This window comes from Vespa mandarinia, chromosome 21, assembly GCF_050613455.1.
Source record: "Vespa mandarinia isolate Hongniang chromosome 21, ASM5061345v1, whole genome shotgun sequence".
NCBI lineage: Eukaryota > Metazoa > Arthropoda > Insecta > Hymenoptera > Vespidae > Vespa > Vespa mandarinia.
The window spans coordinates 3473301-3492500 of NC_140830.1; the positions used below are offsets into that span (position 1 = coordinate 3473301).

General features: G+C 35.4%; 2 protein-coding genes across 5 annotated transcripts in view; one reads left to right on the forward strand and one right to left on the reverse strand.

Moving 5' to 3' along the window:
* Positions 1 to 42: 42 nt before the first annotated feature.
* Positions 43 to 9760, reverse strand: Arl1 (ADP ribosylation factor-like 1). 3 transcript variants are annotated; one of them, XM_035871716.2, is made up of 5 exons: positions 9576 to 9760; positions 1752 to 1851; positions 1422 to 1538; positions 1198 to 1309; positions 43 to 1105 (listed from the first exon to the last, which is right to left on the reverse strand). In XM_035871716.2, exons 2-5 carry the CDS (start codon positions 1805 to 1807, stop codon positions 896 to 898), a joined length of 495 nt encoding a protein of 164 aa, XP_035727609.1. In that variant the 5' UTR covers positions 1808 to 1851; positions 9576 to 9760; the 3' UTR covers positions 43 to 895. The 3 variants fall into 3 exon arrangements, with proteins under 3 accessions (XP_035727609.1, XP_035727608.1, XP_035727607.1); XM_035871715.2 differs by lacking the exon at positions 9576 to 9760 and adding an exon at positions 1922 to 2194; XM_035871714.2 differs by lacking the exon at positions 9576 to 9760 and adding an exon at positions 1993 to 2191 and having other exon boundaries at positions 48 to 1105.
* Positions 2603 to 19200, forward strand: part of LOC118443959 (ankyrin repeat and BTB/POZ domain-containing protein 2) — a 22411-nt gene continuing 5813 nt past the window's right edge. Inside the window, exons 1-4 of one of the 2 annotated variants that reach the window (XM_085663231.1) lie at positions 2603 to 3246; positions 10727 to 10965; positions 18358 to 18562; positions 18940 to 19185. In XM_085663231.1, coding sequence (XP_085519357.1) covers positions 10760 to 10965; positions 18358 to 18562; positions 18940 to 19185 — 657 coding nt within the window. In that variant the 5' untranslated portion in view covers positions 2603 to 3246; positions 10727 to 10759. Of the gene's footprint in view, positions 3247 to 10726; positions 10966 to 14932; positions 16701 to 18357; positions 18563 to 18939; positions 19186 to 19200 lie in introns of those variants that run through there. The other variant, XM_035871683.2, reaches the window with a different exon arrangement.

The following is a 19200-nucleotide window of genomic DNA, read 5'->3' on the forward strand; positions in this document are numbered from 1 at the left end:
ACATGTATATATATATATATAAATTTTATAGTATTAAACCATCATTCAAAATCCATAATACTTATATTGGTACTTTTCACTACGGCAGCATTAATTTTATTTCAGTATTATTATGCAACAATTATATTAAATTACAAACAATTTATAAGATAGTATGCTTAATTTTGTTTGAACGGCTATGTCTTTACATGTTCATTTTATTCTAAATTTCCACTTAGATATTTCATCACTTTACATTCAGCAAACTTACTTATTAGGTACTTTATAATTAATGATTATTCATATGTGGATGTAAAACATTAATTAGCTTCATTAATCATTTTACTTCATATCATTCTGTTAGTATATGAAATTAAGTCTTTATTTGTGACAGTATGTTCCAATATATTAACTTTCATTTACAAATAATATTAAATAGGGAGAAGTAGGTCATTATCGAAAAAGTATGCAGTTCTCTACGATCACATAATGATGAAGTGAGATGTTTATATAATTATGATATAATTGAAATACAAAGGTATATTTGCATGCGTTGAAAAAATTAATTTTTCTTTTTTTACCTTGATTTGTAAGAAAGATAAAACTTCTGACATCTATTATGTCATATATTTTATATATATATATATATATTTTTTTTATATATATATATATATTTGTATGTGTGTGTGTGTGTGTCTGTCTGTGTGTGTGTGTGTGTGTGTGTGTGTGTGTTATAAAAAGTATGGTCAGTTTTGTGATGGTTTTGTATGTGAAAAATGCAAGATCTTTAAAATATAATAATTTTTTAATAAATAAACAGAATGAGCTTCCCAATTACATGGGATATTTCAAGTGACAGTCATATGACAAGTCTCTTTATAAGGCTTGAGTAAGAAAAATGATGATGTAATATTGATCATTTTCTACTCTGTAATGCATTTGACAGCCAATCCATTGCTTGGTCCAGACCTTCTCCCTTTGTTGCCGAAGTTTTAAATATTTGGAATGTTCTATTCTTAAGTGCATCCAATCCAAGAGCTTGATGCACTTCTGCAACACTTAAACACCCTGCCATGTCTTGCTTGTTTGCCAGTACCACCAAAATGGCACCTTGTAATTCTTCTTCCTTTATAAAGTAAATGTCATTTTAATTAACGAAGGGACATATGCTAAGCGCAGAAAACATTACTGAGACATATCAAATATATCTTTTCTTACCCTTAGCATATATATTAGTTCATCCTTTGATATGCCTATTCTATCTCTATCTGCTGAATCAACCACATATATTATTGCATCTGTATTTGAATAGTAACACCTCCAATATGGCCTGAAATAACACAGGACTTATCAATTTATTTTTTGTACAACAACCAAACGATAAAATCTAAATTTCATTTAACCTCAGAATTATCTAGATAAATCATTTACTTAGACTTTACCGTATACTAGTTTGTCCTCCGAGATCCCATACTTGAAATTTTAAATTCTTATACGTAACTTGTTCTACATTAAATCCTATAGTAGGTATCGTAGTTACTACTTCACCAACCTGCAATCTAACATTAGATTGTTAAATATATACGTGAAAATACGAAGAGTTAACAAATATTGATTGATGATTATCAGCAGAGATAAGACATACATATCACAAAGGTGCAAAAGAACAGTATAATTAATGATTAATAAATAGAATAATGATTAGAATTCGTTGGCATTTTAAGTAGATCAATTAAATATGAACTGTCAGTATGCAAATAAAAATAACGAACCTATACAAAATCGTAGTTTTACCGGCACCGTCCAACCCTAAAATTAATATCCGCATTTCTCGACTTCCCAACAAATTACGAAAATAACTTAGCAACCCTCCTGAAAGAGAAAATATTTAAACTTTTATATATGCATTCGAATGATAAAATAAGTCGCATGTTAATCTTACAGTGTTTGTACCCAGCTCTGTAGGCAACCAGAAAAACGCACACGTATACTTTAATTCATGACACAACTCACCCATATCGATAAATTGTTATTTTCAAAACCATGCAGCACCGATTAAGGTCTATTGTCAAATGTGATAACCACAACTGTATCCAAGTAACCGGGGGCGCACACCCCTCTCACTTATCACAGTTACAATTTCCTTGCTGACTCGCACGAGAAATCACACGAAATTCGTCTCACGTCATCGCGCACGCGTTTCACCAATCCATTGAATACAAACCTTTCAAGATGAACGACGTTATTTCAAAAACTCCCGCCAGATGCCTGATAACCCGCGAGAATTTGAATTCTTCAATTAAAATGAAGCTTTTTCAAAAAGCCCGATTCTCGTTTGAACCTTTATCTTTAATATTATATCTTGTTCATCAAAATCGTTTAATAATTACGCATTGTTACGCGGTAAATCATTATAAAATGAAGGATGATTGAATAGCCTTAACGATTTGTAGATAAAGTCATGCTCTATCATCGATTACCCTAGGTCGATAATATCGACGGCGCTCAATGAGAAGTTTGGCGAATTTGCCGCCGAAATGCCCACAGCGCAATCGTCCTTTTCCACGTTTGTCTTTCCGTTGACCATTACTACTTTTTTTGTCCTTTTTTTTTCCCTTACTCGCAATCAGTCTGGACCGAAAGCGATTCCGCTTGGGATGCTGCAGAGACGCGGCGCCTCTGTTGCTAGTAATTGACAGCTGCCGAAAAGAGGCGACACGATTGGACGCGTTCGAAGACGAGCAGTCCTTGCGCGGCGGTACGATCGAGAGATAAAAAGGAAATTTAAAAAAATCTAGATAATATCAAGACGTAACATCTTCCAGTCAAGTCGTTGTCCCATTAACAAAATTTTATATTTCTTGTGTCTGCCGTCTGTTTTGCTTCTTCTTCTTTTTTTCTTTTTTTCTTTTTTTTTTTTACAGCTTCGTTAAGGACTTCTATAGTTAACGCGCATTAGATATCGTCCGAGTAAATCTTGTGCCAATGGGAAGAACACGTGTGCGTTAGGATTTGATAAAGATAGGTTAAAGAGTGTGACACGAGTTTGCAAGAAGAATTAAACGATTACTGTGTCACTAAAGGCTAATTCATCAAAACGTGTCATTGAAACTATGCGAGTGTTAAACGAGAGATCGAAGGAAGAATCTTCGGCGATTTGCCTCGTCAATGTGGATTTTATTCGTGAATGTGTCCTTTAGATTTAACAAGGAATTCGACATGTCTCCACTTTCATTCCATTCGTTCCTTCTCATCGATACTGCTCTGGTAAGTTGGAACAAGAATTCAATTCTCCTTTTCTTTTTTCTTTTTTCGTTTATTCTTTAACGTGCAATGCCACTCGCACAATGGCTAAACTTCGATTCCGAAAGTCATACAATTCACTCATCTTTTTATACACTTAGAAGAAGAGAACGTGCATAGAAATTCACAGCCTCGTTTGAATACACACGAGTCACTTTCTTCGGTGTCTCACGAGACTAAGTTTTTTTTTCTTTTTTTCTTTTCTTTTTTTTCAAGAAATTCCTACGAACGTATCGCCAATGATAATCCTTCGTCAATTTGGATTATCGAAAGAATGTTAATTTTTTTATCCTTATTCAAAGTACATTGCAAAGGGATCCCTTATCCTTATTCAAATAACATTGTATCGTTCTTTTAAAAACGTATTATTTGTTAGAAATTATGTAGTTAAACGTAGACGTCTGTTTTACTCGTGATAATATAATTTCTTTGACCTTGCTATGGAGTCAATGAAAAATTTCAATAGAGTCACGCGAAGGTCGACGGATAGAGTAAAACGCAAAGTGGAATAATAAATAAGAATTTCTTTTATATTTCGAAACGATGAATATCGCGTAGGACATTGTTCATTGTATTTGTTTTCATAGAATTTTTCTTATCGTATTAGCGCGATTCGCACTATTTTATTCGACGTCACAATGGTCGACACGAATCTCAAGAAAGAACGATTTGGATCGTCCTAAAGGATTTACTGCTAACCGGTTAGAGCAGTAGATGGAAAGAGAGAGAGAGAGAGAGAGAGAGAGAGAGAGAGAGAGAGAGAGAGAGAGAGAGAGAGAGAGAAAAGAGAGAGAGAACATGGTACTCACAGAGTACTCACTCTAACATAGCGATTCTTCTTCCAAGAGACTTTCGCTCGTTCGACGACGACACGCGAGGATGCATTATTGTCCTCCTTGTCGACTTCGACGATCGTAAGAGAGAATGCATTTCTCGCTAAGATCCACGACGTTCGATCATTTCGTGCAAATATCATTTACCGTTATTCTCGAAGAAAAGACGACAAAAGAATTCCAATTTATATATATATATATTCTTTTTTTTTACGTTACCTTTGTCATCTTCTCGCGTTTCGAGCTCTAAGTAATTTTTTTCCTTTGTATGCAAATATATATATATATATATATATATATATATATATATATGTATTTATGTATATGGATATGTATGTGTGTATTTTATTAGATTATTTCGAGATAATGCAATTTTAATAATAAATGCATCTGTTAAATGTGACAAAATCACGGAGGTAGGAATTTATAATTAACGAGGATTAAAAAGAAAATCATTAACGTTGAAATGGTTTAGAATGAATTTTAAAGAGCCGAGCAATGTAAGGGTAAAAAGAATAAAAGAGAAGGAAAGAAGAATCGAATCGGTCTCTTAAATGACCGATAGCGATCGCTTAAAGGATCTCACGTTTTGTATTTGATTTGCATTGAAATTATCTCTGAAGGTCCCTCCGATTAAGCGACACGAACGTTAAAATCTATAGGAGAAGGGTACCGCGTCCGAACCCGTGGCTGTTGAACGAATGTGAGAAATGGCCCAACTAAACCGGTTTCGTACTTAAATTAAATTAGTCAAATTGATTACAACGGCAGAAGGAAGGAGAATTCATTCGAGTTAATCCACCTACGCGGATAGAACTAACCGTGTCTCTCATCGTCTAACACACGAAATTCTTTAATGAATTTGGATAAAAATAAACGAGAGTATGTAACAACGACAATCGTTATATCAAAATATAATATAGCCCGAGAAAGAAGAATCCTTTAAATCGTTTATCTTTCTGTTTCTTTTTTTCTTCTTTTATTTTTTTTCCCGATATCTCCAAAATTACACGTACATTTTCGTTTCCCAATTGAAAAGAGATTTAGAATCAAAGAAAGTTAAATAAGTATATAACGTAACAAAAAGAATCACGATCAAAAAGACAAAAAGGCAAATCAAATACAAAACGTGAGATCACGACAAAAAGAATAAAGATGTACGGGGAAAAAATTGATCGAAAAATTCGATGGTGTACACGGGTAGATGATCTTGCCAGGTGTCGTTTACGATATTACCGGTGGAAAGAGAGAGAAAAAGAGAAAGAGATGAGAGAGGGAAAGAGAGAGAGGTACTTGAGGAGCTACCGTTTCTCCTTCTCTGGAGTATCTCTTTAGTGGTAGAAGGGACACGAGTCTTTCGAAGTCGAGACGAAGTTGTTGGAGGGGATAGAAAAAAAGAAAAAAAGGAAAATGAAGAAATAAAAAAAAAAAAGAAAAGAAAAAGAAGAAGAAAAAAAAGAAAAAATAAAAAGAAATAAAAAAAATAAAAGAAAGAGAGAGAGGCTAGGCCGGGGCCTGGTCGTAGGTGGGGAAGGAGTAAAAGAGGGAAGGGGTTAGGGGGAGTGAGTATATAAGATGTAGGGTTTAGTTTGGGCAGCCCTTGGAATGTAGTGGCCGCGGGCCTGACGTCGTGCGCCATGAGACACCAATGCGTATATGTATAATACCTATACGCGTTTATATGTCTGTCCTGCCTGCTCTGCTGCTGCTCTGCTGCTGTCCTCCGTGTATATATATTTACTTGAAAACACATACGTACTTTTACATACACGCTTTATAACACACGATTCACGTTACACTCGTGTGTAAAAAGCAATAGCATTGCCGGGCTGCCGTATGTAAGTACTCTTGCTTCCAGAGCCGTGTCGAGAATATTCTGTGCCCTGGGCAGGCTCATATATATGTTTCTTCACACCCACACGATTTGTACATGAGTGCCCTTTTAAACCTTACACCTACGCAAACTTTCGACGGTTTACCAACGTTCCTGATGGCACATGCCTGATCAACATACTTTATAATCGATCTTACTTTATAATCAATCTGATCTCGATCGAAAATACATAGTTTTGAAGTTGCGACGATTAATTATTATTATTATTATCATCATCATTATTGTGTATTGGTATATAATTTGCAGGTTTGTAAAATCGATAAGCTTAAATCATCGATCAATAAGTTTGCCACTCCTTCGGAACTTCCGTTCAACCTTTTAATCTCTAGTAATCGATAGTTATCGTAGCCATAGATCGAATTGCTGATATATGATTCGATTAGAATGGTTATTACATTTTCATATATTTTATTTTCATTGGGATATATTCGTTAGAATTCCAATCGTTTATTTTATATCAATCTGAATGATCGCAATTTTGTAATAGGATCAAGATTAATTATTATAAGATCTATTTCGTTTTCCGAGGATGATTTTTATCGATCATTTTCTTGATTCCTTCTATCTAAATAGAATGGATGAAAAATAAAAGGTCTCTTAGCGGGATAGACAAGTTAAGAGAAAAAATGAATGAAAAAATGAGAAGAGTGGTCGTGCCACTCTTGGTTGTTGCTTTTGCTGCTGTTGCTTGCACTCTGTGGTCCCAAACCTTCCTCAACGCAGCACGTGACTTTCGAAATATAGCTATAGCAATCTATCCTCATCAGAAGCACACACAAACACCATAATCGAGAGCCTGCTCACGGTCAAGAAACTTCCTTACGATTTTCTACTTCTTTTTCTTCTTTTTCTTCTTCTTTTTTTTCTTATTTTTCCTTTATCTTTTTCCTGCCGCACTTGAAGGGATCTCTCAGTTTTTGCAATTTGGAAATAAGAATTATTTTAATATCTTCTTGATGTTAACGTGCAACTTTTTGCACTTCGATATAAAAATAAAATAGATGACAGAAGGAGTATCTATAGACGGATTTATATGTATATATGTATGTGTATATATATCTATATATATATATATATATATATATATATATATATATATATATATATATATGTCCAAGAAGAAATAAGAAACCCGCGTAACGTTGACGCGAAGTGGAACACGGCTCGCTTGTAATACCAGCTCTCGAATCTTGCGTTGAAAGAGTCGCTTCGATAGCAGCCCGTGCACTTGTCTCCGGTTTCACTCTTTATGGGATCCTAAGCGATATGACTCGTAGGATCTCCTCTTACCCAGCCTTCGTCACGTCCAGTGATCATCTCTCTTTCTTTATCCGAAAACCGAGCTTCTTAATTGATCCTTATATCGATCTTCTCGATCTATCTTTCTTTTTCTTCTTTTTTTAACTTGGTCGATAAAAACAGTCAAAAGATGTCAATGCGGTTATGATCGAGTGAATTATTCGATGATGCATTTTTTTTTTTTTTTTTTTTTTTTTTTAGATACATTTAATAAGGGCTCTAATTGATATCTTCTTTTTCTTTTATTTAAACTGGTTCACATTGGTCAGTTTGACACACATAATGAAATAATTCGTACAGCTGCATATGTAGGTTGATTTAAATAGTCATAGTTATACGTTCCACGATACGATCATGCACGCATGCCACTTGATCGGTTAGAAAGGCAGACGTAGGGTGAGGGCAGCCGAGGTCAGTTAAATACAGTCGGGACAACGCCATTTTTGGCGAGTCCGTTTACATTAAACCAGTTTCCAAGACCTCGTACAGTAAACCAGTTACCCAAACCCGAATTTCCGTGTGCACTCGCTCCGCTTAAACGATTTTACCGTGCTTCCAGAATTGCCCTCGGGCATAGTCAGTCTTTTCGATCGTTCGCCGTTATTAAGCTTCTCGCCTTCTTCTTGTCTTTTTATCCGATCAACGAATATTTTAAATCGATCAGAAATCAACTTGAATGTAAATACATTTTTATACGTACTAAGTATAACAAAAATAAGATGGCCACGTTAGCGGGCAATTTTAACAATAATATTACATTATCTGATAAGAGAGAAATATTTGAACGGTTAGGTCACGGATAATTTTATAAATTAATTGAAGTGGACGGAGTTGAAGGTACTCGTTTGATTGCCAACTAAATCGTATACGTGAGTATACTAAAAGTATTCGCGAGGAACCCGAAAAACCTGATTCACGCTAATGTCCTCGCAAGATGCGATGTTGGACGGCATGGAACGTTGACACATGCATCATCAAGAAAGTTAGTATGCGTGAAATGTCATCGTTCGTTTTACAAAATGAACGGGAAAAGATATTTTTTTATTATTATTATACGATCAATTATTATACCTTTAGTTTCGAACATAATAGTAATCGTCAAATTTATTCATGGATCCATACGTTTATATCGAAAGAATAATTCTTTGAATTAGAAGATCACTTCTTTGTTAAATGTATCATTCATTCACGTGAATGAAAAGATCTATGATCTAAATATCAATTTCTTTGGAGATCGATGGAAAATTTTCTTCGAAAATTGCCATCGACGAGGATGATCATGATGAGAACAACTTGGATGAGATTCGTCGAAGGCTATCTCGCTAAAAAATTCCGCGAAAAGTGGATCGTACGGAGCAGCAGGATCGTCCACTTTGCGAACCGGCAGAATGAGAAGAGCTTGTAGTGGGCATTGGGGGTGAGGATGAGAAGGAGGGGGAGGAGGAGGAGAAGGTGGGGTTGAGGAGGCTGAGGGAGAGAACCGAACGCTTAAGGAAGCACTTTGGAAGCCAGGCAGAATAATTGCATACGAGAGCCCGTCAAAGCGAGCAACACGAGCGATGCACAAACACGGTGTACGCGTAGAACGAGAGAAAAAGAGAGACAGAGAGAGAGAGAGAGAGAGAGAGAGAGAGAGAGAGAGAGAGAGAGATAAAGAAAGAAGAGTCCCTTCTTCCTTCGTATATAAGCGAGAACCAGAACATGTTGAAATATTTCTCGGTACGTTCGTACACCAAACGGTTCCCCAACCCCAACCCCAACCCCAAACTCCAACTTTTATTTTTTCGTCTCTGCAACAAGTAAAACGATGCAATTTAACAAAATTGCAAGCAAAGACTGCAGTCAAAGTTACATATACACGCATGCACACGCGCACACACACACACGCATTCACGTGTATATATATATATATATATATATCTTTAAAGTGATGCAGTGGTTTCTGTTTTTCTTTATATATGCATGTCGTTATTTCATATAATTAACATTCGAAGATACTTTCATCATGAATCTTTCCAATAATTTCTTGACAAAATAAAGATAGAAAATCTTTAATAGAACGATAGGATGCTCGACTTTCTCAATGAAGAAGAGAAAGCATATTAACATTTAACAAAACAACAAATTGATCGACCTATAATGGTATAATAGATCATTTTCAATGATCATTTTCAAAGAATTGAGAAGAAAAAGAAACTAAACTTGGGGAACGTGATCGTGTGAATTGAATGTATAGCGTTAAGTCGTATAAAACATGCTCGAAATACCGTTGCGGTCAACGCTTTCGTTGTTCCAAGTTCAGCGGCTCTTGCAACGTGTCCTCTCCTCTTCCTTCTTTCGACGATGCAAAAATTGTCCTTCGACTTGTGTTCAACACCCACGCATCGGCCAAACGATTCGTGTGATCGACCGAACGAACGAACGACTCTCCTCCTGTCGACTCGTGAATTATGGGATTGCTTCTTCTACGAGAAGAAACGTTATTTCTCTTGAGAGCTTATCTTTACCCCTTCTACGTTAAAGCAATTTATCGTTTTACCTTACCTATACTTGAAATGATAAAGAAAAGATAGAACAAATGAGGCCGTTCTAATATATATATCGTATATATGTATATATAAAGAAATTCATTTTTTATTTTTTTTGCTTCTTTTTATTTTTATTTATTTACTTATTTTTTTTCTTATTTTGAATTCATAAGTACCGTAAGATTTTATTTTTTGTTACATACTTTTTATATACATACATATATATATATATATATATATATATATATATATATATATATATACGATGAAGACTCAACGAATTCCTTCCAAATTATAGGCTATATCCAAGAGTTAATTAAAATAATTACAAGGCTAGTAAATCACAAAATTCTTAACTTAATAAGAATTATTAATTACAATATTTTTTTTTCTCTCTCGAAAGAGTTCCATTTTCTAATACGAATGATATCATTCGTATATTTTTCGAGAAAAATAAAATAATTAAATAAATAGGGATAACGTCTAACTTCCACTAGAACGAGGTATCAGTGAAGCAATTATTCCTCTCGTGGCAAAGATAGTATAGTGGTGCTAATTACACCGGTAATTATCCAAGCGATCGTTAATGACCTTCGAGAAAGTATTACAGTAATTACTTTCTTTCGAACGATTTTCATTCGTCTCGGAAGCTAACTTGGCGATAGGTAAAGATTTAATGAGAAGCGACTTTTCCTTTCTTTGACAATACCAATTAATTAGACGATTATGCATGTCCTATTATTCCTATGAAAAAGAAATAAAAAAGAAAGATAAAATGATCTATAAATTATGTAAATGACATAGGTGTGTGTTTCGTGTTTTATTTGAAAAAAAGAAAGAAGAAATATTCAATGTGAAGAAGATAAATAAAAATTGATAAAAATGTACAGGTCCTTCGACACGAGTAAGGACCCGGATGCAGGATGAATTTGGAACATCCAACGATAGATGGTTGCTCTCAGCAACCTTTGTTTTTGAGCGGTACTTCTGCTTCAACTGGGATCTCCGCTCCTCAACAACAAAACGTTCAGGCCAATGCAACACCTCCTGAACATTATGGTGGACCTTTGAGTTTGAGTATTTGTATATCCGATTCTGGTCACGAGATACTTAGACCAAAACCAAGACGGTGAGTTTCTTTATATTAATATAATATTTACATTAATATTTTCATTCGATACTATTAATATATAAAATATGATGAGAATGTTTCTAAATGATAAGAAACGAAAAATTTATTGCTACATATTTATATTTATACTTGTAAAATTTAGGTAGTCGAGATTATTCGAAGAAACATTTCAACATTCAAGTTTTCGCATGTTAAACGCAAAGAGAGACGAGTCAAAAGGCTCCTCATGGCCTTTTAAGCGGCTTATAAGAAAGACGTCAGCTCTTAGTCGTCGAGCGAGACCACCTTTCACGATTATCAGACGTTTTCTCGTCGAAGATTACGTCTGCGCATTCCTTAATGCTTATCCTTATGACTGGTTCGTTCAGGAGGGCCTGAGTTTTTGGGCTCGTTGACTCGTTGCCAGGCAAGTCCATGTGATCGCATTTGAAATTCGCATAATTATCTTCCTATGAAAGATTTATGTGTTTATTTGTCTCCTTAAAAACACGTTTGCTATTTCAAACACAAAGGTGAATAATTTGCGACAAAGGGAACTTGTTAAAATTTATACCAACTAGAAAAAAAAAAATAAATAAATAAAGATACAATGCCTCGGCATTATATTTTTTGTAATTGATCTTTTGCAGTAGATTTAAAGGATCATTATAGAGTAACGAAGAAATATGCCTTAACATTCGAGTTTTCAGGTTTCTTGCTTGATTGTAAAAGGAACTCCATTCGTAACTTTTGATTTTCCTTAAGGGGAAAAAAAAAAGAAAAAAAAAGATCGATTTGAAAGCGATCACAATGAAATTTTCTCACGAAGTAACTTCCCTTCGACTTCTTCCGATCGCTTGGAATTCGTTTTCTCCTCGAGAATCGTGTGAAAAAGAAAAAAGAGAGATACGTGAGGTAGTGTAAGAGAATAAGTCGTTTGTTAAAGAAGTAACTTAACTGACGGCGAATTAGGATGAAATAGAAATTGGTCTATGAGGATTGTTAGGAGGGAATTAGCGATCGTGCGAAAAGAGAGTTTGAGTTTAATTGGTTATCCGAAAGTGGGAAATGTTCGAAGAAAAAGTGGGAAGGTTATCATCTGAGAACGAAACGATCGAGATAATGACGCGTGTGAGAGAAGAGGAAGAAGGATAAGAAAAAGAAGAAGAAAATGATGATGATGATGATGATGATGATGATGATGATGATGATGATGATGATGATGATGATGATGATGATGCCTAGCTAAGCACAAGCTAAAATATTTAGGTTAATGGTCTTAGGAATCATCCTTTCTTTCCTCCTTTTCTTTATACCACTACGTTGATCTTAAACTGGCTTTTACTAGCACCGATTTGCACGCGTTAAATCACTGGTAGGTCAGGGACGTGACGTCTTCAACCTCTCTCCTTATTCAATCTAAATCTATTTTCTTTCGATAGGAAAATTAAAAAAAAGGAAAAAAGAAAGAATCTTCATTCATCTCTTTCGGTTAATTCTACTACCACTTGTACGAATTTTTTTTCTTTTCTTTTTCTTTTTTTTTTTTTTTCTTTTTTTTTTTTAATCAATCTCCAAAATAATTATTATTTTTCATAGATTTTATTGAATGTTTTTTTTTTTGTTCGATTTTTTATAGTACGATCACAATTCAGGATTTCTATGATAAAATATTCGTTTGTTTTGAGAAATTGTGTATATGTGAGAAGTAAAAGCTGACGATGAACAATTAAAAATACATAGTTAATTAGCTTGGGAATGAAAAAGAACGATGGCTCGACATAGTGAAAAGACAATTCATAGCAATGCTCCCCTTTCTTCCTTTCATCGTTCTTTCCCCCTACCTGTCGTCGCAATGTATATCTCACTTTTGCATCTTGCTAGGTCAGGGACGTATCATCTTGTTAATTTTCGCTATTTTTTTACTTGCATTTTCACCTTAATCTTAATCGTAATCTATTTAGTAAAAAAAAAAAAAAAAAGAAAAAAAAAAGACTAAAAAGCAGTATTGTTTGTTTTCGCATAAACGAGTGATTTGTAATCGTATTAAAATGTTAATATATTTCAACAATGAAAACTGTGAATGATCTGGTAGATAAAGAAAGAAAGAAGGAAAGAAAGAAAGATAGAAAGAAAGAAAAAACTTTCGATTATATTGTCGCTTCATTACCGTAAAGACACGGTTCGTTAATCAATTTAATGTCTTCGCTGTAAGCGTTGTCGCCCTTGACACCGGAGTTTCGCCTAAGTGAACACGGACAATGTCTGCCTTGAAGTCTTCCTCCAAAAGCCTTTCTCGTAAAAGGCGAGGCACATGTAGTAGGACATAGACGTTAGAGATTAAAAGGTTCCTTCGATAATTTTCTTTTCATTTATGAATGATCGATTGAAATAAATACTTCTTTTATCAATCTTCATTTAAATTATAGTTTCTCTTGGTTTTTCGCCGATAAAAAAAAAGTATGTGGAACATGTTATTGTAAAAATTGGAGTAGCTGCACCCCGATAAGTGCAATTTTCATCCTATCCTCTTGGAACTTTCAATTAAGCACCGCTATACCAAAGAAACGAGCTGAGATCTCGAGGTATTTGAAACACTGTTATAAAGCGGATCAAGAGAGAGAAAGAGAGAAAAGAGTAGATAGAGATTGCGTCAAGTATCAATATTCTCTTGGAAAAATGTCGGCCAACCGGCACTTGTGAGGAACATATTAAAACGAAGATAAGGTATACGTATAACATGACTGGTTTTACGACTAACGACGGCAGCTTTGAAACGTCAGAGGAAATACATAGTTTCTTGGACCAGATCGTTAATACCGGTTTAACATAGAAAATAGGCCAAATCATGAGGAAAAGTATTAAATTAATCTTTTAACAAGTTACTTTCAAATTTTCCCGCGTTAACATCGGCTAGTACAATGTTGCGTCACATTTGTACTTTTTCGATTACTTTCTTCCAAGAAACCCTTAAACATTTTTATTACGGTTAGAAGAATTTTTATTACGGTAAAGAAGAATAAGGTAAGGTACGGCAGTTTTAAAGATCTCTCTCTCCCTCTCTCTCTTTCTCTTCTTATCAAAGGTCATTGTCCTTTTCGGAGGGTTCCCCTGTGCAAGATCTTTACATGTTTGCCATATTGATCTCTAATTCACTCTGTAATGAATCTCATATTTGATCATTCTAAATGAATTATATGAATTTGGATTTAATGATCTTGATTTGCATGGATTAAAAGTTCCTACGATTGATATTTTTCAATTGAGTTTCTCTAAAGTTATATGTACGTACATACGCATACAATATCAAAACCCACAGGAAGGAAAGTAGACACGAGGGTGTCTTGCTCGGTTAAGAAAGAAAACGTAATGACGACAATGGAAAGAGAAAAAAAAATGAAGAAAAGAAAAGAAGGTTGGACATAAGATCGTCACGGATGGCGATCAAGAGGGCGTTGTGATTCGTAAGTAAAGCAGACGTAAGGAAGTAGGATGGTCACCGGAAGTTCTCCCCCAAATCGCATGGTTGGGTACCATTCTCTTTCTCTATCTCTCTCTCTCTCTCTCTCTTTATCTATCTATCTATCTATCTATCTGTCTCTCTCTCTCTCTCTCTCTCTCTCTCTCTCTCTCTCTCTTTCTCTCTCTCTCTCTCGCTCTCTCTATCACTAAAAGCAGCTAGCAGCTACTAGTTGATATAACAGTTTGCTAGTAGCGACCTCAACTCGTGCTCGGATTTTCGTAGAGAGAGAGTAGTCATACGTATACTTACGTTCTTCACGGAGTGTGTGTATACTCTAGCTCTAACTAAAAAGGGATATACAAGTATCAAGAAGATAGAGATTATCGTGAAACAAGGCACGAACTCTGAAAGGAGGATCGAAGTCACGTTTCACGTGACTCTTTTTCCGTTCTCTACGGAGTCATTTTTTTTTCTTTTTTATATCTGTTTTTTTCTTCTTTTTCCTTTTTATATTTTTTCCTCCCATTTCTTTTTCTCCTTTTCCTTTTCCTTTTCATTCTTTTGGAGAAGTCTTCTCGGAGGATCGAGGGAAAGAGAGGGAAAATAAAATCGAACGAAGGCAACGTGAAACTGGAGAAAGAGAAAACGCCAACAAGATAGAGAGAAAGAGAAAGAGAAAGAGAGGGAGAGGGAGAGGGAAAGAGAGAGAAAGAGAAATAGATAGAAATATAGAATAGACCACAGAGGAGACACGCGATCACCTTGCCCCATGGAAATCGAGTCGATGACAAGGCATTTATAAGTAATATTCAGACATTATCGATAATGAACAGATTTATCGAGTTGGCTTTTAATTCTTCAAGTGAATAATCATTGAAGAAAATATTACTTTTTCTTGTCGAAGAAAAAAGAAAAATATTCCCACGATTAACGTAAAACGTTTCCTTTAACATACGGGTTCCAACTCGTGGCATGCATGAAGGAAGAAAGGAAGAAAGAGAAGTATCAGTGACGTGAAAGAAATAAATAAAGAAAGAAAGAAAGAAAGAGAAAGAGAGGGACAAGCTGTGGTCTCTCCGAAGGAAGTGCACGCGTTTCACCTGCTGATGCACAGGAAGCCTGCACGTCGAGTCTGCTCAGTCATCTGTTTACATCGAAACCGAACCGATGACTCGGATAACGCGAGCTTGCTCTTCGAACGATCCTATCGAGAGAAGATGCTTTCCCCCTTTTCGTTCGTGGTTCTAACGAGCACGGATCTCACTGAGGTTTTGTAGAAAATAGGAAAGAAAGAAAAAACAAAACAAAAAAAAATAGGAGCTCGTTAGCGCTCTTTCGTTTTGTTTTAAGACCTTCCAGTGGGTGACGTGCAAAAAGTTCAGATAGTAACGTGAGATAAGTGATTTCATTCATCGATCCCCAACACATGATAATGATAACAAAGGATAAATCAAAGTAAAGAAGGAATGAGTTTTCGTCGTTGTGATCGTTCATGAGAAAAACATGGATATTTAGGAAAGTTCGTAGTTAATAAAAAAAACAAGAAAAAAGAAAAAAGAAAAAAACAGAAGAGAAGGAGAAGGAGGAAATAAGTTTTAATCGCCTTGACAATTTGAAAAGAAAGTATACGAGAAAAAGGAAGATGAAGAACAAATGACATGCGACCATCATCATCCTTGTCTTCCTCATCATCCTCCTCATATTCAAGACGAGGATCCTGTTCCAACAAGGACTGTACATGTCTACTCTGTCGTGAACTGAAGGACTACGAGATGAGCACTACGGTGGAAGTTCAACAGCCTATGGTAGACGGTGCCAACTTTATTCTACGTCGTCCAGTGACGTTCATTAGCCGTGAACCAACACGAGAATGGCAAGAAACTAGTGAATATGAAAAAACATCGACCTTGGAGGATCCTACTCGAAGGAGATTCGACAAAACTGAAATCGTCAGTTTTGGAGTTGGCTCGAAATCAATGAGGACTATTGATGTTCCTCATAAAACAGTGATTTATTTTGGTGACACCAGTCAAAGGGAAAAAGAGAAAAAGGATTCTACAGAATCTCATCAGGATGAGATTCCTTTCAGAAATATCGAAAGAGATGAAAACTCAACGTCAGATAACGTTAAGAAAAGTCATGAGATCGTTGTAAACTTCACTCCTAGTAGAGAAGACGTATTGAGGATCGAGGAGGACGAAAGCCAGATCGAGGATTATTGGTCCTTGCCCGGGGACACCACTGGGTTCAAGGCTGACTGGAGTTTCGTTCAGCAATGGCGCCTTAGGGGGTAAATCACGATCGAGTTCAAGACAAATCGTTTCTTCGAAGTAATCTTGTTCTTGATATTCTTACGCTCATGAAATCCTCTTGTTTACTTTCGGACATTCTTTGTTTTTCTCTTTTAATCAATAATCAATGAATCATTCTGAAATATTTTGTCGAAAAATTTCTAACTCTCATTTCTAGTTCGACTTTGACGATAGTTAACGATGCATAAACAGTTCCTTAGTTCTACTCAGTAGAATTGAACGAAGATCATTGCGACATAAGTAATATCGCAAGCGTATCGACGTTCCATTTAGAAATAATTAATCTCAAGTATCTATAATTAACAGTAATGTGTCCTGTTGTAAAGGACGGGTAACTGTAAGATCGACAGCATCCGAACTATTCGACTATTCAACGTCTCTCTCGAATCAATTACGAGATATTTCAAGATTCTTAGAAAATGATATCGCATTCGTTCTCTCTACTCGTTTATTGCCTCGAGTTCTAACATAATCGAGTCTTTATTTAAACTTCTAAGAATTATTCCACAAGATGTACATCGCCCTTAATGATGCATCTTTGAACTTCTATTATTTCTCTTCCATAAGATTTACCGTTTTAATTGAATTTCATTAATGAAAATATTAACCACGAAAGAATTTTCTTGAATCTTACATGAAATTATTCAATTTTGTAGTATTTCCACGATGTCGTCTCAGTTCATTTACCTTACCAAACTCGTTCATTCTTCAAACTCGTCTTATTCGAGCATACTCACACGCTACTTTTTCTCATCATGGAGAAAGTAATTTTTTTATCTGAACTAGCTATTCCACTCCTACGCGATCGTGAAATAGATTAGAACCTGATTAGAAACTTGCTCGGGAATAAATATGTATATTTATGAAAATAAAAAGAAGAAGGAAAAAAGAAAGAAGAAGAAGAATAGAAATCATGTAAAAGATGTTATCTCTAAAACGATCTTTTATGTTTCCAACGATCAGATGCATACTTTCGTGGTCCAGCATCTTATCTCCTAGCATCTTTCACGAATGAATCAAATCTGTTGTAAGCTATTTTTGATGGTAATTCTTAAAAAAAGAAGAAAAAAAATATATATATATACATAATTTTATTTATAGAAGACGAACGAAGAAGAAAAGACATTCCTGTATTCCTAACTATGTTAGTTCTAAGCACTAACTCTCTCTTTCTCCCGTTCTTCTTCTTCTTCTTCTTTTTCTTGTTCCTCTTCTTCCCCCTCTTGTTAAGATAGAAATTTAATGCGAGGCAATTCGAAAACGAATCGTCGACTGGTCCAGACGGTAATTAACGAGCTGTCCTCCTTCATGGGGTATCAAATATCAATTATTTATCGCCGTTATTCCACGGGCCCGCATATTCCTCGTTCTTCCGTCGGATTCTGAACTTTCCTTAATATATAGGGTGTTTAAAATTAAATACTACAGAAAACTTTAAAATATGCGCGTGTATGATAAAAAAAAGAAAGAGAAAAAAAAGAACTTGATATATTTTTACCTAATTCTTTGAAACACCCTTTTATACGACATATACCCAACGTAATATAAAAAGAAATTCTTATAAATTAAAATTATTTATTCGTTCTACTTGTCGAGGTAATAATAACACAGATTATTATTATGTTCCTTTAATAGTCCTGGTGGTGGTAGTGGACGTGAAGTATACTGTCCCCCATATACAAAGGACTTTACAGAAAATCAGTCGAAAAGTGGCGTCCACAATATGGTTCACATGGTCGCGGAGAGGGATACGGATAGCGTTGCGCCTACTCCGACCCCTCAACATCCTCATCCCTCGCAGCATCACCATCTCAGCTTGCACGAGCTCCGAGTACTTCAGGTATCGTCGCTATATTTTTAATATATTATTTAATAATATTATTTTTCTTATATATCTATGGTACATTGTCTAAAATAACATTAAAAAAAATAAAAATAATATAAAAAAGAACCCACTTAGATTTGCTTAACTTGTGTGTAACATAAACGTCTAATAAATCATTGTTGAAATGCACATGACAAGACACTAATAATAGCTTTACCTTTACGATCGTTTAAAACGTAAAAATCATTGAAAATATCATCGTCATTTGATTTTGCTTCTCTTCTTCATAATGGCGAATAGGACGGTCGGTGTTTAGTCCAAAGTCGTTGTTGAACGTAACCACGGCTAACAAATCATGGCGGTCGGTTGTAAAAGACGAACGACTTTTGTAGAGGCGACCAGAATGCGCTGGTAATAGCTCCTCCGACGAGAATCGATCGTCCGGGCACGCAAGCATGTCGGATACCGGTGGTCATACAAGCAGCAGTTCTCCGCCTCATCGTCATCACAGGTCGCATAGTCCTCAGCAACTGAACTCTGTACCAGAAGATGATCGACTATCAGCTTCGGTTACCCAAAGAAATGGTAGAAGCAGATCAGGACAGAATCGTAACAGACATCGAGCTACTCCTGCTAAGGTTTCCCATCTTTTT

What these genes read in the sequence shown, in the direction of transcription:
- Arl1 (XM_035871714.2), bottom strand. An exon ending in AAAACTACGATTTTGTATAG is followed by an intron (nt 1,539 to 1,751) that starts GTTCGTTATTTT and finishes ATCTAATGTTAG; the next exon opens with ATTGCAGGTTGGTGAAGTAG. An exon ending in AACTAATATATATGCTAAGG is followed by an intron (nt 1,106 to 1,197) that starts GTAAGAAAAGAT and finishes TACTTTATAAAG; the next exon opens with GAAGAAGAATTACAAGGTGC.